Source organism: Euprymna scolopes, chromosome 10 (genome assembly GCF_053919585.1).
Source record: "Euprymna scolopes isolate OS-2025 chromosome 10, ASM5391958v1, whole genome shotgun sequence".
Classification (NCBI taxonomy): Eukaryota; Metazoa; Mollusca; class Cephalopoda; order Sepiida; family Sepiolidae; genus Euprymna; species Euprymna scolopes.
This window is the reverse complement of record NC_136491.1, coordinates 19,128,430-19,150,601: the sequence shown is the minus strand read 5'-3', so window position 1 is coordinate 19,150,601 and position 22,172 is coordinate 19,128,430. Positions and strand designations below refer to the sequence as shown.

The window sequence follows — 22,172 nt, the reverse complement described above, 5'->3', positions numbered from 1 at the left end:
CCATGTCGAAATTAGTAAAATTTCTAAAAATTATGAAAAATGACAAAGTAGGAAAATAATTACAAGAAAAAAATAAGATTTATCGAATAATATATTTTAATGATTTAGTCTGTCGTAAGTAATTCCGTATGACAAACCGATTTATCTCCCTTGTTTTCATGTAATTTTTGCTATTTCAATAATGCTGGATTGATAATTTTTTTTTTTTTTTTGTAAAAAAATTAGATCTAGCAGATCTTCTTTTCGATCATGTTGCATAATTTTTTGAATTTTTACTAATTCAACATGACAAGTTATTACATAATAGTGTTTACTTAAAATGCATCTCTTTGATTTTTTTTTTTAGATAACCAATTAGCGGGGAGGGGGGTTGCTTGAGCGTAAAATACACTTAAATATGATATTTTAATTTGTCCAGATTTCGTATACATTATTATAGAGTCGTGATTTTAAAAGTAAGAAAAAAGTATTTGGGTGCCATCGGCTAGAATCGAAATCGAAATGTAGCACTCAAAGCTGGTGACGTTACCACTGTACAAACGTGACACGCATATAAGTTGATTAAAAATTAAAAATAAACTAAGATGAATGTACAAAATGTATAACGATTTTTTCAATTTTGACCCATTAAAAACTATTTTAACCAGCTAAAAAAAGAACAGCCCATAAAAAATTCAATCATTTAAGGCCCGTAGCACCGCTCCGCGACTTTTGATTTCGGAGGAGATAGAGTTTGAAAATATGGAAACAGACAGACGGTCATATAGCCTTTTATATATTAGATTATAATGACACAGGCACAGTCAATGGTATTAAAAAAAAAGAAATTAATACAAAACTAAAACAAAATAATATTTTTTTTTGGTACTTGTACAGTTTAATCAAAACATTAAAAAATGCAAATATCGAAAAAAAAAAAAAAAAACATTATATTGTACGTATCCGTTATGGAATGAAGTTCTCCAGAAAAAATTTTCACTTAATTTCATCGAGTAGTTTTTTTTTTTACAGCGAAAAATCAATTTATAAATACCGAGTAAAAGGTTCGATTTTTAGGTTGGTTGGTTGTTTTACGGCATATCAACCTTTTTCGGATTATTTAATGCCGAATCCAAAGATTTTGAAGAAAATTTTTTTTAATAGAATATATTTGTTGTTTTCACGTCAGTTTCTATTCAACCCATAGTTGGAACCCTAACAGGTACTACCACTCCGGGTCAGAGTGGACCTGGGAGCAATGGTAATTAAAGGGTGGCTCCACACTCCCCAAAGCCCACAAGCTGGGGCCTCACCACTGGATATAGTTTAAGGTCATATCCAGGATCCCTATTGAGGGAATTTTACCCCACCTCTAATGCTCCACCAACAGGGCCCGATTTTTAGGAAGAAAAGCTAGTATTAAAGATGGGGAGGGAGTGTCGGCACTTTAAACTGAGTTATCTTTCCGTGGTGTGTTACAAAAATTCAAAGTTGTTTACTTTCAAAGCACTGTCATAAAAACGTGTTTTTCCGCTGTAAAAAAAGAAAAAAAAAAAAAACTACTTGATCAAATTAAGTGAAAAATTTTTCAGAGATCTTCAGTCCAAAACGAATACATACAATATAACCTTGTTTCGATATTTTCATTTTTTTAATGTCTTGATTAAACTATACAGGTATCATTTTTTTTTTTTTTTTAAATTATGGACAAACATATTACAATACTGCAACATCTCAAACAACAACAAATCTCCAAACCTTTAAATTTTTCTGGATCAATATGACCTGTGCACTGCTGATCCTCCATCCGACATCTTTTCTGGATCAATTTCCAATGATTGCGTATGACATTTTTTATGAGTTGTTCCACCTCTTCAGCATTTACAAGCTTAGCCGACAAAAATGCTGGCGTCTGAAAGAAAAATATTGAAAAATATAATCGTCGTCACCATCATCAATGGAAGTAGTATATGGAATGGTAGGACTCACGGGAAAATATTGTCTCCTTCAAAGCTGTTAACACTTCCTTTCACCAAACCAATGTGTCAATCTTCTCTACCAAAGTTCTTTATAAATGTTCATCTATTAGGTTGGGAGCTAAGTTCCCACCGTTTCTCTTTATTAAATTTAAATTTAAATTTAAGAAAGGTTCAACAAAAAATAAATAAATAAATAAATAAAATTATTAATGTATTTTACCTTGTTTAGATTTTCTTTTTAAGAAACAAGATTCTTTTTTAATATTTGAATTTTTTTCTTTTACGAAACTTTCACAAGATTTTCAATAATTTATTGGTACAAATTAAAGATCAAAACTAAAAATAAAATAAAAGCAAACAGGTGATGTAAAAAAAATGTCATTTTTTTTTTTTTAATTAAATTGGCATTCCATTTTAGAAATTAATTTGAAGTAACAGCAAAAATAGATTCCAAAATTTATTCCAAAATCGAGAATTACGTTTCTAAATTTTTGAGATGAGGATTGGTTATTTGTATTATTTGGGATTCTTCGAACTACTGTTCTCATTTTGAGTGTCATTTTCACAATGTTTCGGTCGATGTAACCTCCGACCTTTTTCAGTAATAGACATAGTAAAGATGCCTAATGGTCCCTCGAATTTCCATTACTAACGATTACTATATTGTCCAATTGACTACTGTACACTCTTAACCCTTATCCTCGAGTGGTCTCTGGCCTTGATAAGTGGTTATGCCTATGTAAAAAAAAAAAATGTGCTGCTAATTCTATCACAAATTTGAGCATTTTGTTTAAACAACCTTCACCAACCACTTGCTTGATCCTATTTTATGCAAAGCCCACCAGATATTATTCATATAATACAAAAAAAAAAAAAAAAAAATGATGGGGCCACAACCATCAAAGTAAAGGTTTCTATTTTATTGTTCAAAATATTAAAAATTTCTATGAAAATCTAATGAAAATTTATTATCTTCCAACTTTATATAAAATGGTGCACATGGCCAAACTAACTGCAATGTTGAATGCTCACCATTCTGATGAAGTACATTTGTAAAGAACCTTTCCCCCCAGTTTGCAGCTTATATAATACTAGCGGGGCTACCCGGCGTTGCTTGGGACTGTATAAACAATGAGAAAATTGAAGCTGATTTTGAACATATTTGTTATTCTTCTGATAGTGAAATTTTTAATGGCTATGTATCATTAGCTTTTTCGAGCAAAAGAATATTTAACCTACCCTAGGACGGGTATTACACGTATCAAATAATTGTACTTGTTCTAGGATAAGTAATTTATACCATATATATGAAATAATGTTTCCTTTGCGGGGATGGGTAATATACAACACATATTTAAAATAATTTACCTACCCTTGGGCGGGTACTTAAAAAACATACCTGAAACAATTTCACATACTATCGACAGGTATTGTAAAACATGTTAAATAATTTCTCTTACCACAAAGGGTACCATAATTTTAAGAAAACTGAAACAATTTTTAGAAAGTAGATCATTAGATTTTCCAAATTAGTACATAAATACATCATCTTGGTTAAGAATTAGGCAACCATTGTTTCATCATAAATTTCAATATTACTGGGTTTTTCCTTTCGTCACTATCGGCACCAAAATTGTAAGAAAAATCGACATATTTTAACAATGTGTCAGTAAGATTTTCAAATTAATGCATAAATACATTGATACAGTTAGTGATTAGACAACCCTTGCTTCATTATCAAATTCCAAATTACTGTGTTTCCTTTTACTAGCGTCACCAAATTTTTTTTGAAAAATACTTCATTTTCTGAAGATTACTCAGTAGGTTTTACAAACAAACGCACAAATTTGTAAAGTTTAGTGATTAGGCAATCCTTGCTTCACTACAAAATTCCACATTACTGTGTTCCATTCCTCCCGACTACCGATGCCATATTTTTAAGTGAAAGGATATAATTTCTGGAACATAACTGAGCAGGTTTTCCAAGTAAGTATAGAAATGCATTGACACGGATTGTGATTAGGCAACTTTTACTTTACCAGGAATTTCAATATTAACGTAGTTATTCTCTCCCACATACCAACAACATAATAGTAAGAGAAATTATGTCTTTTCTGGAATATGATTCCACAGATATTCTATATTTTTGGAATATGACATTGTGGGGATATTGCTTTGTAACCCCAAAACGGACATTACTCTCTCAAAAACAACCCCAAAAAAGAACTCAATAACTTGTTTAAAATTAACATAATCATCCTTCTTTCTACACCCACCCCCCACTACAACCATCACATAATTCCCGGATGATAACATTAAAAATTAAAAAAATATGGATCACCCCCTGCAGAAATTGGCCTAGTAATCTTTCATAGAAAACCAACAATATATATGAATTAATCTATTCTAATTTTGAGATCTAAAACTGTTTTAGCCATATCCAGAATCGACTTCACAAATAAAGTAATTTTGAGATTGAAAATTGTTTAAGCCATTTCCAGGACAAACTTTCTACCACTGTCATATAATCCAAGCGACACTGCGTATTCTGGTAGTATATATATCACCAAGACAATGTTACTTGACTTGGTGATCTACATAAAGTATTTTGTAATTCCCGAGTAGTCACCCAACTCATAATGACAAAGACAATGTTGCTTAACTTTGGTGATCTACATAAAGCATTTGGTACTCCCAAGTAGTCACCCATCTGATAATGATCAGACTCCATGTTGCTTAACTTTGGTGATCTACATAAAGCATTTGGTATTCCCAAATAGTCACCAATCTGATAATGACAAAGACAATGTTGCTTAACTTTAGTGATCTATACAAATTATTTGGTATTCCCAAGTAGTCACCCATCTGATAATGACAAAGAACATGTGCTTAACTTTGGTGATCTACATAAGGCATTTTGTATTCCCAAGTAGTCACCCATCTGATAATGACAAGATTCCATGTCGCTTAACTTTGTTGATCTATATAAAGCATTTGGTATTTCCAAGTAGTCACACATCTGATAATGACCAGTCTACATTTTGCTTAACTTTGATGATCTACATAAAGCGTTTGGTATTCCCAAGTAGTCACCCATCTGAGAGTGACCAGACTGTATGTTGCTTAACTTTAATGATCTTCGTAAACCATTTGGTATTCCTAAGTATTAACCGATCTGATAATGACCAGAATCCATGTTGCTTAACTTTAGTGATATACATAAATTATTTTATATTCCCAATAGTCACCCATCTGTAATGGTAAAGACAACGTTGCTTAACTTTGGTGATCTACACAAAGCATTTGATATTCCTAAATAGCTACCCACCTGATAATGACCAAGACAATGTTGCTTTACTTTGGTGATCTACATAAAACATTTTGTATTCCCTAGTAGTCACCCATTTGTTAATGACCAAGATAATGTTGCTTAACCATAGAGATCCGTACAAAGCATTTGTTATTCCCAAGTAGTCACACATCTGATAATGAACAGGCTACACGTTGCTTAACTTTGATGATCTTCGTAAGCATTTGGTATTCTCAAGTAGTAACCCATCTGATAATGACCAGACTCCATGTTGCTTAACTTTGGTGATTTACATAAAGCATTTGGTATTCCCAAATAGTCACCCATATTATAACAACCAAGATAATGTTGCTTAACTTTGGTGATTTACATAAAGCATTTGGTATTCCCAAATAGTCACCCATCTGATAACAACCAAGACAATGTTGCTTAACTTTGGTGATCTACATGAAGCATTTTGTATTCCCAAGTAGTAACCCATCTTCAAAATTTTCAAATTGGACCTGTAGTGCAGAAAGACCTTCAAAATTGTCGTCAGACCTATACTACACAAGCACTTTCACAATATCAAATCAGACCTATACTGCACAAGCACATTTAAATTTTTCAAATCGGACATATACTGGACAAGAACCTTTAAATTTTTCCAATCAGACCCATACTGCACAAGCACCTTCAAAATTTTCAAATCGGACCTATACTGCACAAGGACCTTAAAAATTATCAAATCGGATCTATACTGCACAAGCACCTTCAAAAATTTTCATATAAACCTATACTGCACAAGCATCTTATAAATTGTTGAATCGAAGCTATACTGCACAAACACCTTCAAAATTGTCAAATTGGACCTATACTGCACAAGCACCTTCAAAATATTTCAACTGGACCTATACTGCACAATGACCTTCAAAATCTTTCAAATCAGACCTATACTGCACAAGCACATTTAAATTTTTCAAATCGGACATATACTGGACAAGCACCTTTAAATTTATCAAATCTGACCTATACTGCACAAGCACCTTCAAAATTTTCAAATCGGACCTATACTGCACAAGGACCTTAAAAATTATCAAATCGGATCTATACTGCACAAGCACCTTCTAAATTGTCAAATAGAACCTATACAGCACAAGCACCTTCAAAAATTTTCAAATTAGACCTATACTGCACAAGCACCTTCAAAATTTTTCAAATCCGGCCTATACTGCACAAGCACCTTCAAAATTTTTGAAATCAGACGTATACTGCACAAGCACCAACAAAATTTTTCCAATCGGACCTGTACTGCACAAGCACCTTAAAATTTTTCAAGTCGGACCTATACTGCACAAGCACCTTCACAATTTTTCAAATTGGACCTATACTGCACAAGCACCTTAAAATTTTTCAAATGATACCTATACTGCACAAGCACCTTCAAAAATTTTTCAAAGCGGACATATACTGCACACGCACCTTCAAAATTATCAAATCGGACCTATACTGCACAAGCACCTTCAAAATTGTAAAATCGGACCTATACTGCACAAGGATCTTAAAAATTATCAAATCGGATCTATACTGCACAAGTACCTTCAAAATTTTCAAATCAGACCTCCAGTGCACAAGCACCTTCAAAATTTTTTAAATCCGACCGATACTGCACAAGCACCTTCTAAATTGTCAAATAGAACCTATACAGCACAAGCACCTTCAAAATTTTGCAAATTTGACCTATACTGCCCAAGCACCTTCAAAATTTTTCAAATCGAACCTGTACTGCACAAGCACCTTCAAAATTTTTCAAATCTGACCTATACTGCACAAGCACCTTAGAATTATTCAAATCCGACCTATTCTGCACAAGCACCTTAGAAGTTGTCAAATCGGACCTATACTGCGCAAGCACTTTCAAAATTGTCACATCTGACCTATACTGCATAAGCACCTTCGAAATTGTCAAATAGGACCTATACTGCGAAGCGCCTTAAAAAATTGTCAAATCGGACCTATACTGCACAAGGACCTTCAATATTGTCAAATAGAACCTATAATGCACAAGCACTTTCAATATTGTCAAATAGGATCTATACCGCACAAGCACCTTCAAAATTTTTTAAATTGGACCTATACTAAGAGAAAAAAACGATTAAAAGAAAGATTTTAATCTGTATATACGGCGTTTAAAAGCGACTAAAAACGCGAGAAAAAAAAAAAAAAAACAAGGGAAAATGGAATCAAAGTTCCACAAAGAGACATAATGTTTAGTTGTCTCCTTTTTCCGGTATAAAGAAGGTTTTCGAACAGCACTAGAGACAGATTCCAAAATCTTCAAATGATTTTTGGAGTCTGCTCTGTGTAATACCTCGAACCACTTTTATATTGGATTGTCAATCAAATGCTGGCCTATAGCAGAGTCCAAGGAGGGAAACTACCAGATCCTACCCCCCCCCCCCGATGTTTGATTTTAGATGGAACGTGTTGGTTTATACGTGTTAGCAAGTGCAAAGGTGTTCGCCTGACATAACTAGCATCGCACTTGCATTTAAATTGATAAACAATATTACTATTTTGGGTATAGAACAAACTATCTTTGTGAAAAGAAGGAAAAGCAGGTCTAGGTTGTTAGTCGCTTTTAAACGCCGTATATACAGATTAAAATCTTTCTTTTAATCGTTTTTTTCCCCCTAATTCTTGGCACATCCGAATTCCCTTAGTGCTCTTTAATTTCGTCAATAATATTGTTTTCCCTTGCGATGCAAGGGGAAACTATTATTATAACGTCTCCTGCAAAGATGATAGCCGAATAATAAAGTCTCCTGAAGAGATGATAGCCGAAAGAGCTCCCGAGAAATTTCCGCATATTTTATATATATATATATATATATATATATATATATATATATATATATATATATATATATATATATATATATATATGAACAAATGATTAATAAAACATGTTAAAAGACATCTTGAAAAAGAGTTAAAAACATATTTAATTTAAAAAAAGGAAGCACAAGACAAGTGGATAGTCCTTAATCCGCGGAGTTTCGAAGAGATACTCTCCTTCTCATCAGAGGGTAGGAATTAGAAAAATGCGGGGTCGGATTTTGCATGTAAAAGTATTTAATGAAACTACAAGTAAGTCACAGATCTTACTTGGTTAAAAAAAGGGTGAAGTTAGGGGAATAGGAGGTAAAAGAAAAATGATAAAAAGATTTCACATGAATGGATAGTCCGGTGAAGGGTAAAAAATCCATATATATATATATATATATATATATATATATATATATATATATATATATATATATATACACACACATTTTCCCCTGTTTTATAATGCTATGTGTTGTGAATATTCCAATATGAATTCCAATTCCGTCAAAATCCATTTTTAGACTTGTTTACCTTTCTTCGTAAATGATTTGCTGTAGCCGCTCTTTTCTGGCGTCTGGCAGTATGAATCTAGAAAAAAAAAAAAAAAAATGGTTAAAACGAATGAGATGTGTGCAAAGATTTCCAGAACAAGAAATTGAATATGAAACTCTTACAAAACAAAACTTACTCAACATTTAACAAAATATGATTATTAAATCTAAATTCAAAAGTTCATGTAAACATTTAATTTGCGTCCGTTTTATTCAGATATTCTTCAAGTACGAGAGCCGTTCGAAAAGTAAGGCCTCCTATTTTTTTTAACTAAAACCTAAAACATTGAAGAGCTATGAAGACGAGAGTGATCCCATTAAAACGAGTGGTCTTTTGTGCCCCAGAATTTATTTCTCTACATAGTCATCACCATTCTCAATGCACTTTTGCCAGCCTTTTTTGATGCCTGAGTCGTAAAAATCAGGAGCGCGCTTTCACTCACATTTCTTTCATGACTGTGAAATCAATGAAGTCATCTCCTAACTGTACATCTCATAACTGCATTGGCTTTGAAAACGTTCAACAAGAGGCGATGAATGTTGATTTGTTATTTAATTGATTGGATATGTAAATTTGTATTATTTATTTATTGCAGACTATTATCCTCATCTTTCTTAGTTGTTGTTTCACGACGTTTCGGCCAACTATTCCTCTGCCCTTCGTCAGGTGGTTCCAGACGAATAGTTGTCCAAAACCTCGTAAAACAACAACTAAGAAAGATGAGGATAATAGTCTGCAATAAATAAATGTTGATTTGTTCAATTTTTTCTGCACGGAGGTATTCACTTATGCATGTCTGCTTCTGATGCACATCCATGACAGGGGTTGCTTTCTTAGGGTCTCATGCCGTTAATATCTGCAACAGAAGTGCTTTCCGACTCCCTGGAAGACCTCATCAGTTTGCCCTGTATTTAAGAATTCAGGTGATAAGTCATCTCCCTCTCAGTACAGACCAATAAGTCTCCTGTGTGTTATGAGTAAGTTGCTGGAATCCATATTAAATAGAGAAATAGTCAACCACCTAAGCAGGAATAACCTTCTTAGTGACACACAATATGGTTTCCGCTCTGCAAGATCTACCGCAGATGTGCTGACGGTTATATCCCACAGGATTAGTGAATCTCTTGACAAAGGCTTCCTTTCTAGGGCAATTGCTCTAGACATATCAAAGGCCTTCGACAAGGTATGGCATAAGGGTCTACTTCACAAGATTTCCAGCTACGGTATAACTGGAAATGTTTTCTCAATCATTAAATCATTTCTCTCCAATAGGCTCATAAGAGTAGTGGTAGATGGACAAAATTCGGAGGACTGCAATATAAATGCTGGAGTCCCTCAGGGGTCCATCCTGGGCCCAACTCTCTTCCTGATCTATATCAATGACCTCCCTAAACACATACTTAAATCATTCGTTGACATCTATGCTGATGACACGACCATCTACAGCAACACATCAAAGGCTGTAAATGACAAAGTTCTCTCTGATTCTCTCTCCTCTGACCTCGAGCGCGTGGTTCAGTGGAGGGAGATGTGGCTGGTTACCTTTAATGCATCCAAAACTAAACACCTATCCTTACATCATCAACGCTCTGATCCCCATCTGGCATCAATTGTGATGGATAGCTCTCGTCTGGGTGAGGCCCCGTGTTTTGACAAGCTTCTGGGTTTGACCTTTACTCCTGATCTGAAATGGAACATGTACATCAAGTCTGTTGTCAAGGTCGCTGGAAAGATGGTGGGATCCTTCTACCGCCCCAGAAGATATCTCACTACTGATGCAATTCTCTATCTATATAAAAGCCAAGTACGTCCAAAGATGGAATACTGTTGCCATATCTGGGTAGGAGCTGCTAAAAACAGCCTATCCTGCCTTGACAGAGTACAAAATAGACTTCGTGGCTTAGTGGGGATGCCCTTTTCTCTACCCTGCAACCTCTCTCCCACAGAAGAGACGTTGCGAGCCTATCCTTGTTTTATCGTTATTTCTATGGCAGGTGCTCGTCTGAGCTCCAATCTCTGGTCCCCCCTCGCCAATCTTTCACGAAAAACACTGTCTAGCTGAATCCACTGTGAAAAATTTCCCCCACTCTATATCTGTGCCTAAATCAAAACGCGGATTCCATGAACAAAGCTTCTTTCTTAGAACTGCACGCCTGTGGAACTCTGTTCCATCTGCCTGCTTCCCTCCGGACTACAACTTGGATGTCTTCAAGTCCAATGTTAACAAATTCCTAATGAACCACCCCCTTAAGTAAACACTTCATCAAATCTCCACACTAACGTACTGTACTTGCAATAACCCTTACCCCTGAGTGGCTTCCGGGCCTTGATAAGTGGTGATCACTGTGTAAAAAAAACCCAAAAAAACCCCAGAAAGATGAAACTTTCAGGCCATGAATGCATAAGTTCAGTTATCATAACAATGCAATTTGCAGTCTCCTCTGATCCATTTGGGTGGAATGAAAATAGGAGTCATTACTTTTGAAATGCCTGGTCTACATACAGGATGTCTATAAAGTCTCTTTACAATTTAAAAAAATTATTATGAGAAATTTTAATCAGTGTTTGTTGGAGTGTTTATTAAAAATGAGATTTTGCATTTCAGATATTTTGTGACGTGTTATGAGGTAAGCTGATCTACACTTTTCAGGAATAATGGACTTACCCAGAATCTATAAATATAATTACATTTAACACGTTATTTGGTAGCGATTTGTAGCAGTTATGGCTCCAGAATCATGACGTGCACCTTACTTTGCTAATACACTTTTTGTTATTAGACCACTGTGTTTGCCTTATTACCAGCTTGCAAGACATTACAACATTAATGTAAGAAACATTGCTAAGTTAACTCCTATAAAATTGGTACTCTGCAAGAGAAACCACAAAATTTAAAAAAATTAAATTCTACAGAGACTTCATTGACACCCTGTATAGCTATGATACTGTTACAGTATTGTCGGATTGAAAGGGTTAAGACCAGCTTGCACTAAGTTTTCGTAAATGAAAACTTAGTTCCTAATTAATCACAAGAATGATGGGACTTGATGATGAAGAAAGAATCTTGTTAATTTCACTTTTCTAAAGATGCTGGGAAAAGGGAAAGACTGATATTATAATAAGAAGCAATGACATTTATTAGGGACTAGCGAGAAGTACCCGGCGTTGCCCGGGTGTTTGGAGGTGTGTGTGTGTGGGTGGGGGGGGGGGTAAAAAAAAAGTAAGTATGAGGATCGAACCCGAACTGTTGAGGCAAAGTTGTAAATTAAAGTGTGAAAAGAAAAATACGTGCGACGTTAACGATTGCCCCACCGCGAGATGCTAACGGAAACACGTCTGAATTTATTTAATTACTTGGATTTGACAGGTGCCCATTTTAATCAGTTAATGAGGTCAAGTTTGAATGCGGGATAGTACCTTCATTTACTGCTGAACGCCCCCCCCCCAAGATGTTATAGGAAAAAGACTAACCCACATGCGGCGAGCGATAAATGTTGAATATTTATCTTCCCAAAATCGAGCAAATTAAATAGACAGGCGAACTTCGTTGTTAACTGTGAGATATTACGATTTATATGTGATATAAAAAGTTTTAAAAAGTTGTGAACCGACCGACCGCTTCTCTGAAAGAAGCCTTTTGTAGACATACAGAAAAAGCGAATACACATACATACATTTTCGCTTTTATATTTATAGATAATGTTGCATGAACTTCCTGTTCTGGCCATAAGAGACAGATATGCCATCTGCCTTGAATAGGCCACAAAACAAAGATAACTTTTACGATAATCGAAATGAATAGTAAAGAGTTGATATTAAAACGACATTATAAACAAGCAGGAAATATCGCAGAGGTTAATCACTTATTTGTATGAGAAATAAATGAGTTATTGAAATGTGTGAGACTTATAATATTGTTTATTTAAAATAACAAAATTCGAGTCCAATAAACAGAAGGACGACACATCATAGGATTGATAATTAATTAATGCCAAAAGACACTTCCCGTGGTTAAAATTGTGTTAACAATTGTACAAAAAGGAATTGTGGTTAATGCAAATTAAGAAAACGCATTTATAATTATGAAGATCAATCCAAAGGAGAGGAGAAACAGTGAGAGATTGGGACTGATGAAAAAGAAGGGCAGAATTAAAGGCCTGTTGACCACTCATGATCTTGCAAGTCAAATCCCTGCAGAATTGTAAATTTGAAATGATAATGTATTATTGAGAATTATGAATTTAATTCTTTTGGAAGAGGACAGGTATCGAAATTCATATCTTAAAAGCATGGGATGCATTGTAAAAGCTGCAGTCAGTATGGACTTCATCGCTAACTGACAAACTGAAAAGGCAGTTCTTCAGGGAAGTGGTGGAGTCTGTCTTTGTTTACAGTGCTACAACCTGGACACTCACCAAAAGATTGGAAAGAAAGCTAAACAACATGTACACCCGTATGCTACACAAACAGTTAGCAAGATCATCCCACGAAGCAGCATTTTTATGGCAACCTACTTCCCATATGTACTACCCATGAGGGAACGACGTCTACAATTTGCCGGTCACTGCCAGAGGAGCAAGCAAGAACTGGTGAGAAATGTATTGCTGTGAATTCCACAGCACGGGTACATGTGCATTTGATGATCTAGGTCCACGTACATCCAGCAAATAGCACACGACGCCAACTGTGATCCTGAAAATCTGAGGCAGCTGATGGAAGACAGGGAAATCTGGAGAGGAAGAGTCACATTGGTCCGGGCAAGGAGCCCAATCAGATAGATAGATGGAAGAGGAGCCTATCTAATTTTCAATATAAGGTGATCTTCAGACACTCCATTCTGCTCACCCACCAAATCCACTCCATTGAGTTGAGTTCAGTAAACCCCAAAATCGCACAGACTTTGTCAATAGTGCCGCCCAAACACGGACATTAGGATCTTAAGTCAAAGATTTGTGAATGATCAGAGTTGTATAATGTTTCAAGAAATAATCAATTTGCTTTATGCAAAAAGATCAGTCATCAACTTATTTTTTCTGCTTTTGGCTTGAAAATGACCTTTGCTCTCTAGTGATACAGACTTTGGTGACCAGCGTTGGACAGATTGCTCTCTTGATCTTTTACAACATGGAAAGAATGATAGTCCATTGGACCAGAACCTTTTAACATCCAGGGCTTTCGTCAGAGTTACCTCCAAGTACTAAGTGACCAACCAGGACTCAGAACAGCCGAATTTGGTGACGTTACCCACGGGACATGATTGGAGGAGTAAGAGAAAGAAACTGTTGATTGGAGATTTTGTTCAATGAAAAGTCAATACGTAAATACTATGCTCACTGGACTGTTATCCCAATAATACTAAGTTATGAATGAATAATAAATTTTACTACACAAAATAAAAATTTTACAACATGGGGAGAAGAGTGATTCATTGGACCAGGACCTTTCAACATTCACAGCTTTCGCTGGAGTAACCGTCAAGTACCAAGTGACCAACCGGGACTTAGAGCATCCAAATTGGTGACATCACTATCCCAATAATACTAAGTTATGAATGAATAATAAATTTTACTACACAAAATAAAAATTTTACAACATGGGGAGAAGAGTGGTTCATTGGACCAGGACCTTTCAACATTCACAGCTTTCGCTGGAGTAACCGTCAAGTACCAAGTGACCAACCGGGACTTAGAGCATCCAAATTGGTGACATCACTATCCCAATAATACTAAGTTATGAATGAATAATAAATTTTACTACACAAAATAAAAATTATTTTAATTATTTCATGAAGTATTTCAAATCTCTGTTTCGTGTTTTCAAATATGATAAACAGGCACATAAATAATAATTGTGAAATACATTTTTTTAGATGCCTTCAAAGAGATCTTCAGTGATGCATTGTCTTCATAGATGATTTCTTCAGACATTTTTTAATGATACATCAACAGGCATCAGTCAAAGAGCCGAAATAATCATATAGTCGTGAAGGATACGAAAAAATTCAAAATTACTTTTAAGTTCATCCTTTGGCCCAAATAAGTTAGAAAATGATGTATATTTTTAGATTGTACACTATATTTCAATTTTTTTTTTTTTTTTGTCAAAGCGATTACGCCATTATGCTGTTCGTGTGTTTTGGTATTTATTGTTTGTTTTAGCTGACATTTCATTGATTCTAACATGTAAACAACCCGATGGGGATACACAAGTTGTGCTACAATAACTATGTTGTTTGCTCCAGGCAACGCCAGAAAATAAAGTATTCAATTATTATTATGACTGCGTTTTGTAAGTCTAAATAGAATGTCACCTAAAAGAGGTATTTTAGTATGAACTATTTATAAAAAATAACTTAGGCATGTTAACTTGATAGAATGGAATTTTATTCTGACAATTATGTTTTCAATTAGAAAAATTCAAAGTTACTTTTGAGTTCATCTTTTGCCCCTAAAAGTGTTAGCTGGATGGCTCTCTTGATCTTTTACAACATGGGGAGAATGGAGATTCATTGGACCAGGACCTTTCAACATTCACAGCCTTCGCTGGAGTAACCGTCAAGTACCAAGTGACCAACCAGGACTTAGAGCATCCAAATTGGTGACATCACTCACTGGACATCGTTAGAGGACCAAGGAGTACAATACAGCAAAACAGTCTGCCTGTGAAATGACTAAATAAGCCCTCTCCCCCTTCTCTGGTAGAGCACTGTTGTTAACTTATGTTGCCTGTTGCTTTTTTAGCATAATGTAAAACTCTTTGTAACCAAATGAATGGAGCACTGTAAAAAAATGTCTGTCAATATTTAGATAAAGATATTGTAGATATCATTTGACGCGTTCAATGGAAGAACAACGTAAGTGGCAAAAGTCGAAATTTTGAGCTTTTTGTCACAAAATGCGTAAAATAACAAGGAGAATCTAATCACAAGGGGGAAAAAGAAATCATTGCTGAATTAAAAAAAAAATAAAATAAAATAAGTGTTGGAATATTTGATATACGTCTGTTGAAATTTAGATAATTAAGACCATATATGTTCTTTATATTCTCTACTTAATTATGTTCTGGTTGTTTTTATTTTTCCAGACTTGCAAATCAATGAACAGTAATAGCATTGTTGTTCATTAAAGTTGAACATCTAAAAAAATTTTATTTTGTAAGCCCCTGACTGGAAGAAATAGAATAAGAAAGGTTGACTAGTGGGAAAGAGAAACAGCAAAACGGTAAACGAAATAGTGGATAAGAAATATATCAGTAGTTCTTCAAAATGCATTTGAGGAAAGCACAGAGTTGGAGAAGCATGTTCTTGCAAGAAATTTGTACTTTATGCTATTTATGCTAGAATAATATTGTAAAATGGTCTTTGTATTTAAATAGTTAATCAATTTATTCCATTACACAATTATTAAATCCCATTTAAAGGCTCAAAAAGTATCATTATGCTCCAAACATTTAACCTCTTTTTTTTGTGAAAAGTATCAAGTGGTGCTTACGTCGTTCTTCTATTGAATACATCATTTATGAACACCTATCCCGTGGCTCAGTGGTGAGATCTGCCAACTATTATCTAGATGGTTGCAGGTTCGATCTCTGGCTTTAGATGAGTGCTAGTCTAGCCGCACTGAAGAGCTCTACTACGGCGAAACAGTCTAATAACTAATTAAGCATATTTTATAACCGGGCAACGTCGGGTCGGGTGGGGGCTAGAATATACGCAAGACTAAAAGAGATTCTTGAATTGAAAGCCATGTTTAATTTCAGAAGAGTTTCCGATGGGTAGCTATTCTGTACAAATCCTGGAGATGAAGAGTTTTCAGTGGGTAGCTGTTCTGTATAAGTCTTAGACTTTAACATTTTACAGGTAAAAAGCAAAAGATCTTTCTTGTTTTGACAAAAAAAATTATGTGCTGGAATGCTAAAAGATTCAATTTTTTTATGGAACAAGATATCAAAAATATTGCAACAGAGATAATTACCTCCAATGGTAAAATATCAGCAGATGTACGACCCATGCTCGGTAAAAGTGGTCCAGAGGGTTTCCATGGTCTATAAGTAGAACACATTGCACTGGGAGGTCTTTGGTGAGCACCATGTTTGGCACGTCGAGCTTTCATGGATTCAAGAAAATCCTGGTATATTAAATTGTCGTTTTCACTCAATGGTAGCAAAGACCAAAATTTGAGGAACTAAATAACAAAAAATGTGAAATATTAGAATTAAAAAACAAAACAAATCATCAAACAAACAAAATATTCTTTAAAAATCTTATTAAGACAGGCTCTATCTATATATGTATATATATATACATATATATATATACATAGATATATATACATACATATATACATATATATACACATACATATATATATATACATATATATACATAGATATACATATATATATACATATATATATATATACATATATATATATACATATACATATATATATACATATATATACATATACATATATATGTACATATATATATACATATACATATATATATACATATACATATACATACATATATATATACATATATATATGTATATATATATACATATATGTATATATACATATATAATGTATATATACATATATATACATATGTATATACATATATATATACATATATATATACATATATATACATATACATATATATACATATATATATACATATATATACATATACATATATATATACATACATATATATACATACATATATATATACATACATATATATACACATATATATATATATATATATATGATGATTGCAACGTCTTGTCAGACGAGTGCCACTCCCTAAGACATTTAAAATCCATGAGCCCAAATGTCTGAGTGAGTATCTATACAAATATGATGTCACGGAGTCTTAGCTTTGTACGACAGTTAAGTCTCTCTCTCGGTTTAAAATGTTGAGATCCAGCAACAAGCAAGAGCAAGATAGCCAGCAACAAATTAAACTGCAGACCAGCTTAATGCGGGTACTGGTCTTCCGCTTTATGGTTTTTTAAATCAGAGATTTGCTTCTCCTAAAAAGGTTGCCTTCACCACGGCTTACAGGAGCCCTCTCTACCCCAATACACATATACACACACACAAATATACACGGTGCTAGTTGGCCGTTGACCCAGAAAAAGAGTTCATTCGCCCTTATATATATATGTATGTATGTATGTATACATACATACATGCATACATACATACATATATATATATATATATATATATATATATATATATATATATATATATAACGAGCATAAAGATTCATAATTGTAAATTATAAATCAGTTTTAAAAGGATGAACAAACAAAATCAAATTGAGTGTACGATCGTTTCTGAAACAATATTCATTTTATTAAAATTGACAATAAACATTGATAATAATTGGCAAAGATTGTGTTTTTGAATATAGTCTCCTCATCAACAAAAAGAGAGGTGGGTGGGGAGTTTAAGACATCAAAATAAAACTAGCATTTTCGTATTAAGGTTGATGTGGATGGTCCTTATTGAGTTGCATTAGAAAATTTGTTTTAAAGTTTGTCAATACATAAGCGGGCATGTTGTTGTGTTTTGGTCACAAATGGTATTAATACATTAAAATAAAATTTGCTCTTTAGACTCTAGGTCTAATTTCCCCTATAATATATATATATATATATATATATATATATATAAAAGCGAAAATGTGTGCATGTATGTTTGTATGTATGTATGTGTGTTTGTGTGTTTGCTAAAAACTTTCGACAGACACGACGAAAATTCACAAACTCGGTATCATATTGAAGCTCCATCTTTCGCTCGAAAAATATCGAAAAATTGGCCAAAAACGTTAATTTTTTTCCCTCGAAATCGACAATTTTCGACAGGGGGGGGTCAACAAAAACAGTCCTCTCGTGACGACAACCGGTTCTATGCATGCGTCAGATGATGTCATGACCTGATTTACTTCAAATATTTGAAGAACTGAGTAAATTTCATGTACGTCATGCTAGCACGTTGGTTCGTTATCTAAACGTTTTGAGTTCGAATCGTGGTGTGAGATGTCTTCTTTTTTTTTTTTTTTTTAAATTTAAATATTGAACCAGTGTTATTTAAGGCATTTTTCACGTAACGTTCGTTTTTCTGTTTTTTTTTTTTACTTCGCTTATCCACCCCCGACCACACACCCAAAAAACACCCGGGTACCCACCGATTTTTTAAATTTTAATATCGAAAGAGGCTTATTTAAGGCATTTTTCACGTGTTCATTTTTCTGGGTTTTTTTTGTTTTTTCGATTTTTACATTTAACATCGTTTGTTTGCCTTACGTTAGATTTTTTTGTGTTTTTCTTTCGATGTTTTAATCACCCCCCCCCCCGCTTACGTTTTAACGTTGTTTTCTTTTTTACTTCGCTTATAACAATGCTTATGTCGTCGTCGTAACGCAAGACGACTTCCGTGCGCGCACCTGTCAATTTGGTTTTTACTTAAATAAATTCAAACATCTTTCAGTAACTCATTCCGGCTGGCCGATTTTATTTTCAAACTTTGCCTCAGGGCTTCGGGTTCGATCCTACCAACTCCCCCCCCCACCCCCGGTTTCTTTTTTATTTAACACCACACACATCTCCAAACATCCGGGCAACGCTGGGTACCCCTGCTAGTATATATATAAAGTAATGAAATCAAAAGGATGTAGTGTTTACCTGATATACGCAATGGTAAACTATAATCTAATATAAATATCAGTATTTATATATAGATAGTTTAATCCCAACCAAATAAAAAAGCTCAATACACAATAGAGAGTAGAGCTTATTATAAGAGAAAGAAAATTAAAACTGTAAGTTGGGGACCCATTGTGGTGCACCGGTAGGAAGTTTCACATTCTTCCCTGTAGTGACTTGGTTCACAATACATTGCACTAATCTACTGTTGGTTTTATAAATATATTTTTATATAATGGTTTGAATTAAAGTTTAAAATGCAACAGTAAAGTATCATGTTTCATTTGTGCTCTAAACAGAAGCATTCATTTCGAACGCATCCCTGTCATATCAAAGAACCTACTGTTGATTTTATATGTCGGGCCTTTTATGCTTGTGTGGTAATAAAAATTCTCAAATGCACATGTGATGTTAGGCTGTGTAAGATGTTAACTTTGGTCAAAATCATGTGTTTCATCTTTCATCGGATTATTTCGATTATCGATACTTATTGAAGACATTCCGATACAAAACCTATCTAAGAACAGTGCCAGGCACATAAAGTACATTTGTATAGAATTTCCAAAAGGATCGGCCCAACCGTTTAGGAATCCATATGGAACTCTCTCTGTCTGTCTGTCTCTCTCTCTCTCTCACACACACACACACACACACAGAGTTCCTTTTACATCATAGTATAGATAGAGATGATCAAGTTCCATTGTGATAAACATTATTTTTGCATTTATCTGTTGTTATGTACACGTCATACGATTTTCTGTCAGAAAAAAAAAACTTAATTAGTAAAACAAATTCTTTAAAAAGTGTTAATTTGGTGCAAAGTGTTAATTTGGTGCAAAGTGTTAATTTGGTGCACTTTTTGAGAGAAAAAATACCCAACTTACTGTGGGTCGTTCCATATTTATCCCAAATTTCTTTAGAATATTCTGAAAGCTTTCCTGTGACACTGTGTTCAGTAATCCATTATCAGCTTCCTTGAAGGCTGCCAGGAACTCCTTACTATTGCTAGAAACCACTTTCTCAATTTCTCTCATGAATTTTGGCGACAACTGACTTTCATTGGAATCTGATGGCGACTGAAAAGTAAAAAACAATAAAGGAAGTCATTATCAAGGTCAGTTGTGGAAAAGACTATTGTAACAGAGCGTGTATAAGCACGTGGTAAAATATTAGCAGGAGCTGTAAGATAATTGGTTTGCAAGGATATTAGCAGCAGTAGCCAAAAAATGCACATATGTAAATTAGGAAATGTGCGTGAGTTGGCACGACAAAAAAAGAAAAAAGGGCACCACAGGGTGGGGAGAAAAAAGTGGAACGTGTAAAGTCGAAGATGAGAAATGGCTGTCTATGGTCGGCGTGTAGTGAAACAGAAAAAGAGAAACACGCACCAAGGAAAATGGACATGTGGCCTGGCAGTGGCAGAGAGAGACTCTTTAAGCTGGTGTCAAGATGGGGAGAAAGAAAAATGGTAATAAATGACTTGTGTTAAAAAAGAAAGAAAAGCCGAGTCGGATTTATTTATTTATTTTTGTTTGTTTGTTCCTTTTCAGCAGTGCCAGATGGGACAAGGGTCTAAGAGAGGTTTCAACTGTAATGAACACGGTTCGAGCATAAAGGCCAGATTACACTAGCAGTGGGGGGGGGATCTCATCATCATCAGTTTAATGGTGGTTTTACATGGTACGTGTTGGATGTCTTTTATAAATTGACAGAGGCAATTTTTTAACTATAAGGGAAGCAAGATTCAGTAAAGCATTTGTTGTAGAGTTGGGAGAAAACATGGGCTAGCTCAGAAGAGCATTTCTTTATTAGTATAACAAGGCTAAGATCAAATTACACGCCTTGGAGGTCCAGAGTTTTATGGCATCATGAACAGGAGAAGTGATGATTATTATATTATCAAGTGTGGCTTCTGTCTGCAAAGAAAAGTTTGCGAGAGAATAGTTTGTAGGATCTAAGGTTGAGTTATAGATGAATTGCCAGGTAAGCAGTTTAGCTTTCGCAGGTGACATTATGGTGATTAGATGCTGATATATTTCCTGATGACAACACACTCTATACATGGGGAAAATACACGAGCACATATCCAAGGCAATGTCTAAAACCTTAGAAAATGACCTCCAGTCTGCGGTGGACTGAAGACATAAATGGTAGCATTTAATGCCACGAAAACAAAGCTCATTTCCTTGAATAATTACAAAGAATCTCATTGTAGCTGAGAGTTCATCATTCAAACTCTCCGACCTACCATATACATGAATATAAAGTAAACATTGCCAAGGCTGCTGCAAAGAAGGTGGGATCCCTCTATCACACTAGAAAAATACTCTATACTGACAGTATCCTATATCTCTACAAAGCCACCATTCGCCCATGCCTAATAAAGACACGTTCATCAACCACTAGTCTCTCTTTCTATCGAACAAAGTCCAAAAAAGAGTGTCCCATCTAATAGGTTCTACACTGTCAACCAAACTCCAACCCCTGACCCATCGCCATAATGTTGCATTCCTGTGCTTGTTTTGCAAATACTTTAATGGAATGTATTCTGACGAACTTGTAGCACTGGTGGCCTCTCGATGTAAATACCCTCAACTAACCCAGCAAGCAGCAAAATTTCATGCCTTCACTATAAAAGTCTCCAGGTGTTGGAGAGCTTTTTATTCTGATAGTTTCTTCCCTTGACCTACAAGACTTTGGAATTTCCTCCCTGTTTCCTGCTTCCTCGACTATACTAACATGCAGAAAAGTAATGTGAAC

At 34.6% G+C, this 22,172-nt stretch overlaps 1 protein-coding gene across 1 annotated transcript in view; it reads right to left on the bottom strand.

The window, feature by feature from the left end:
* LOC145285833 (EF-hand calcium-binding domain-containing protein 6-like) overlaps positions 1–22,172 on the bottom strand; it is a 288,961-nt gene that overhangs the window by 11,955 nt on the left and 254,834 nt on the right. The window contains exons 31-34 of the mRNA XM_080134267.1: positions 20,297–20,488; positions 16,662–16,871; positions 8,668–8,724; positions 1,738–1,891 (exon numbers count right to left, since the gene is read on the bottom strand). Coding sequence (XP_079990393.1) covers positions 1,738–1,891; positions 8,668–8,724; positions 16,662–16,871; positions 20,297–20,488 — 613 coding nt within the window. The remainder of the gene's footprint in view (positions 1–1,737; positions 1,892–8,667; positions 8,725–16,661; positions 16,872–20,296; positions 20,489–22,172) is intronic.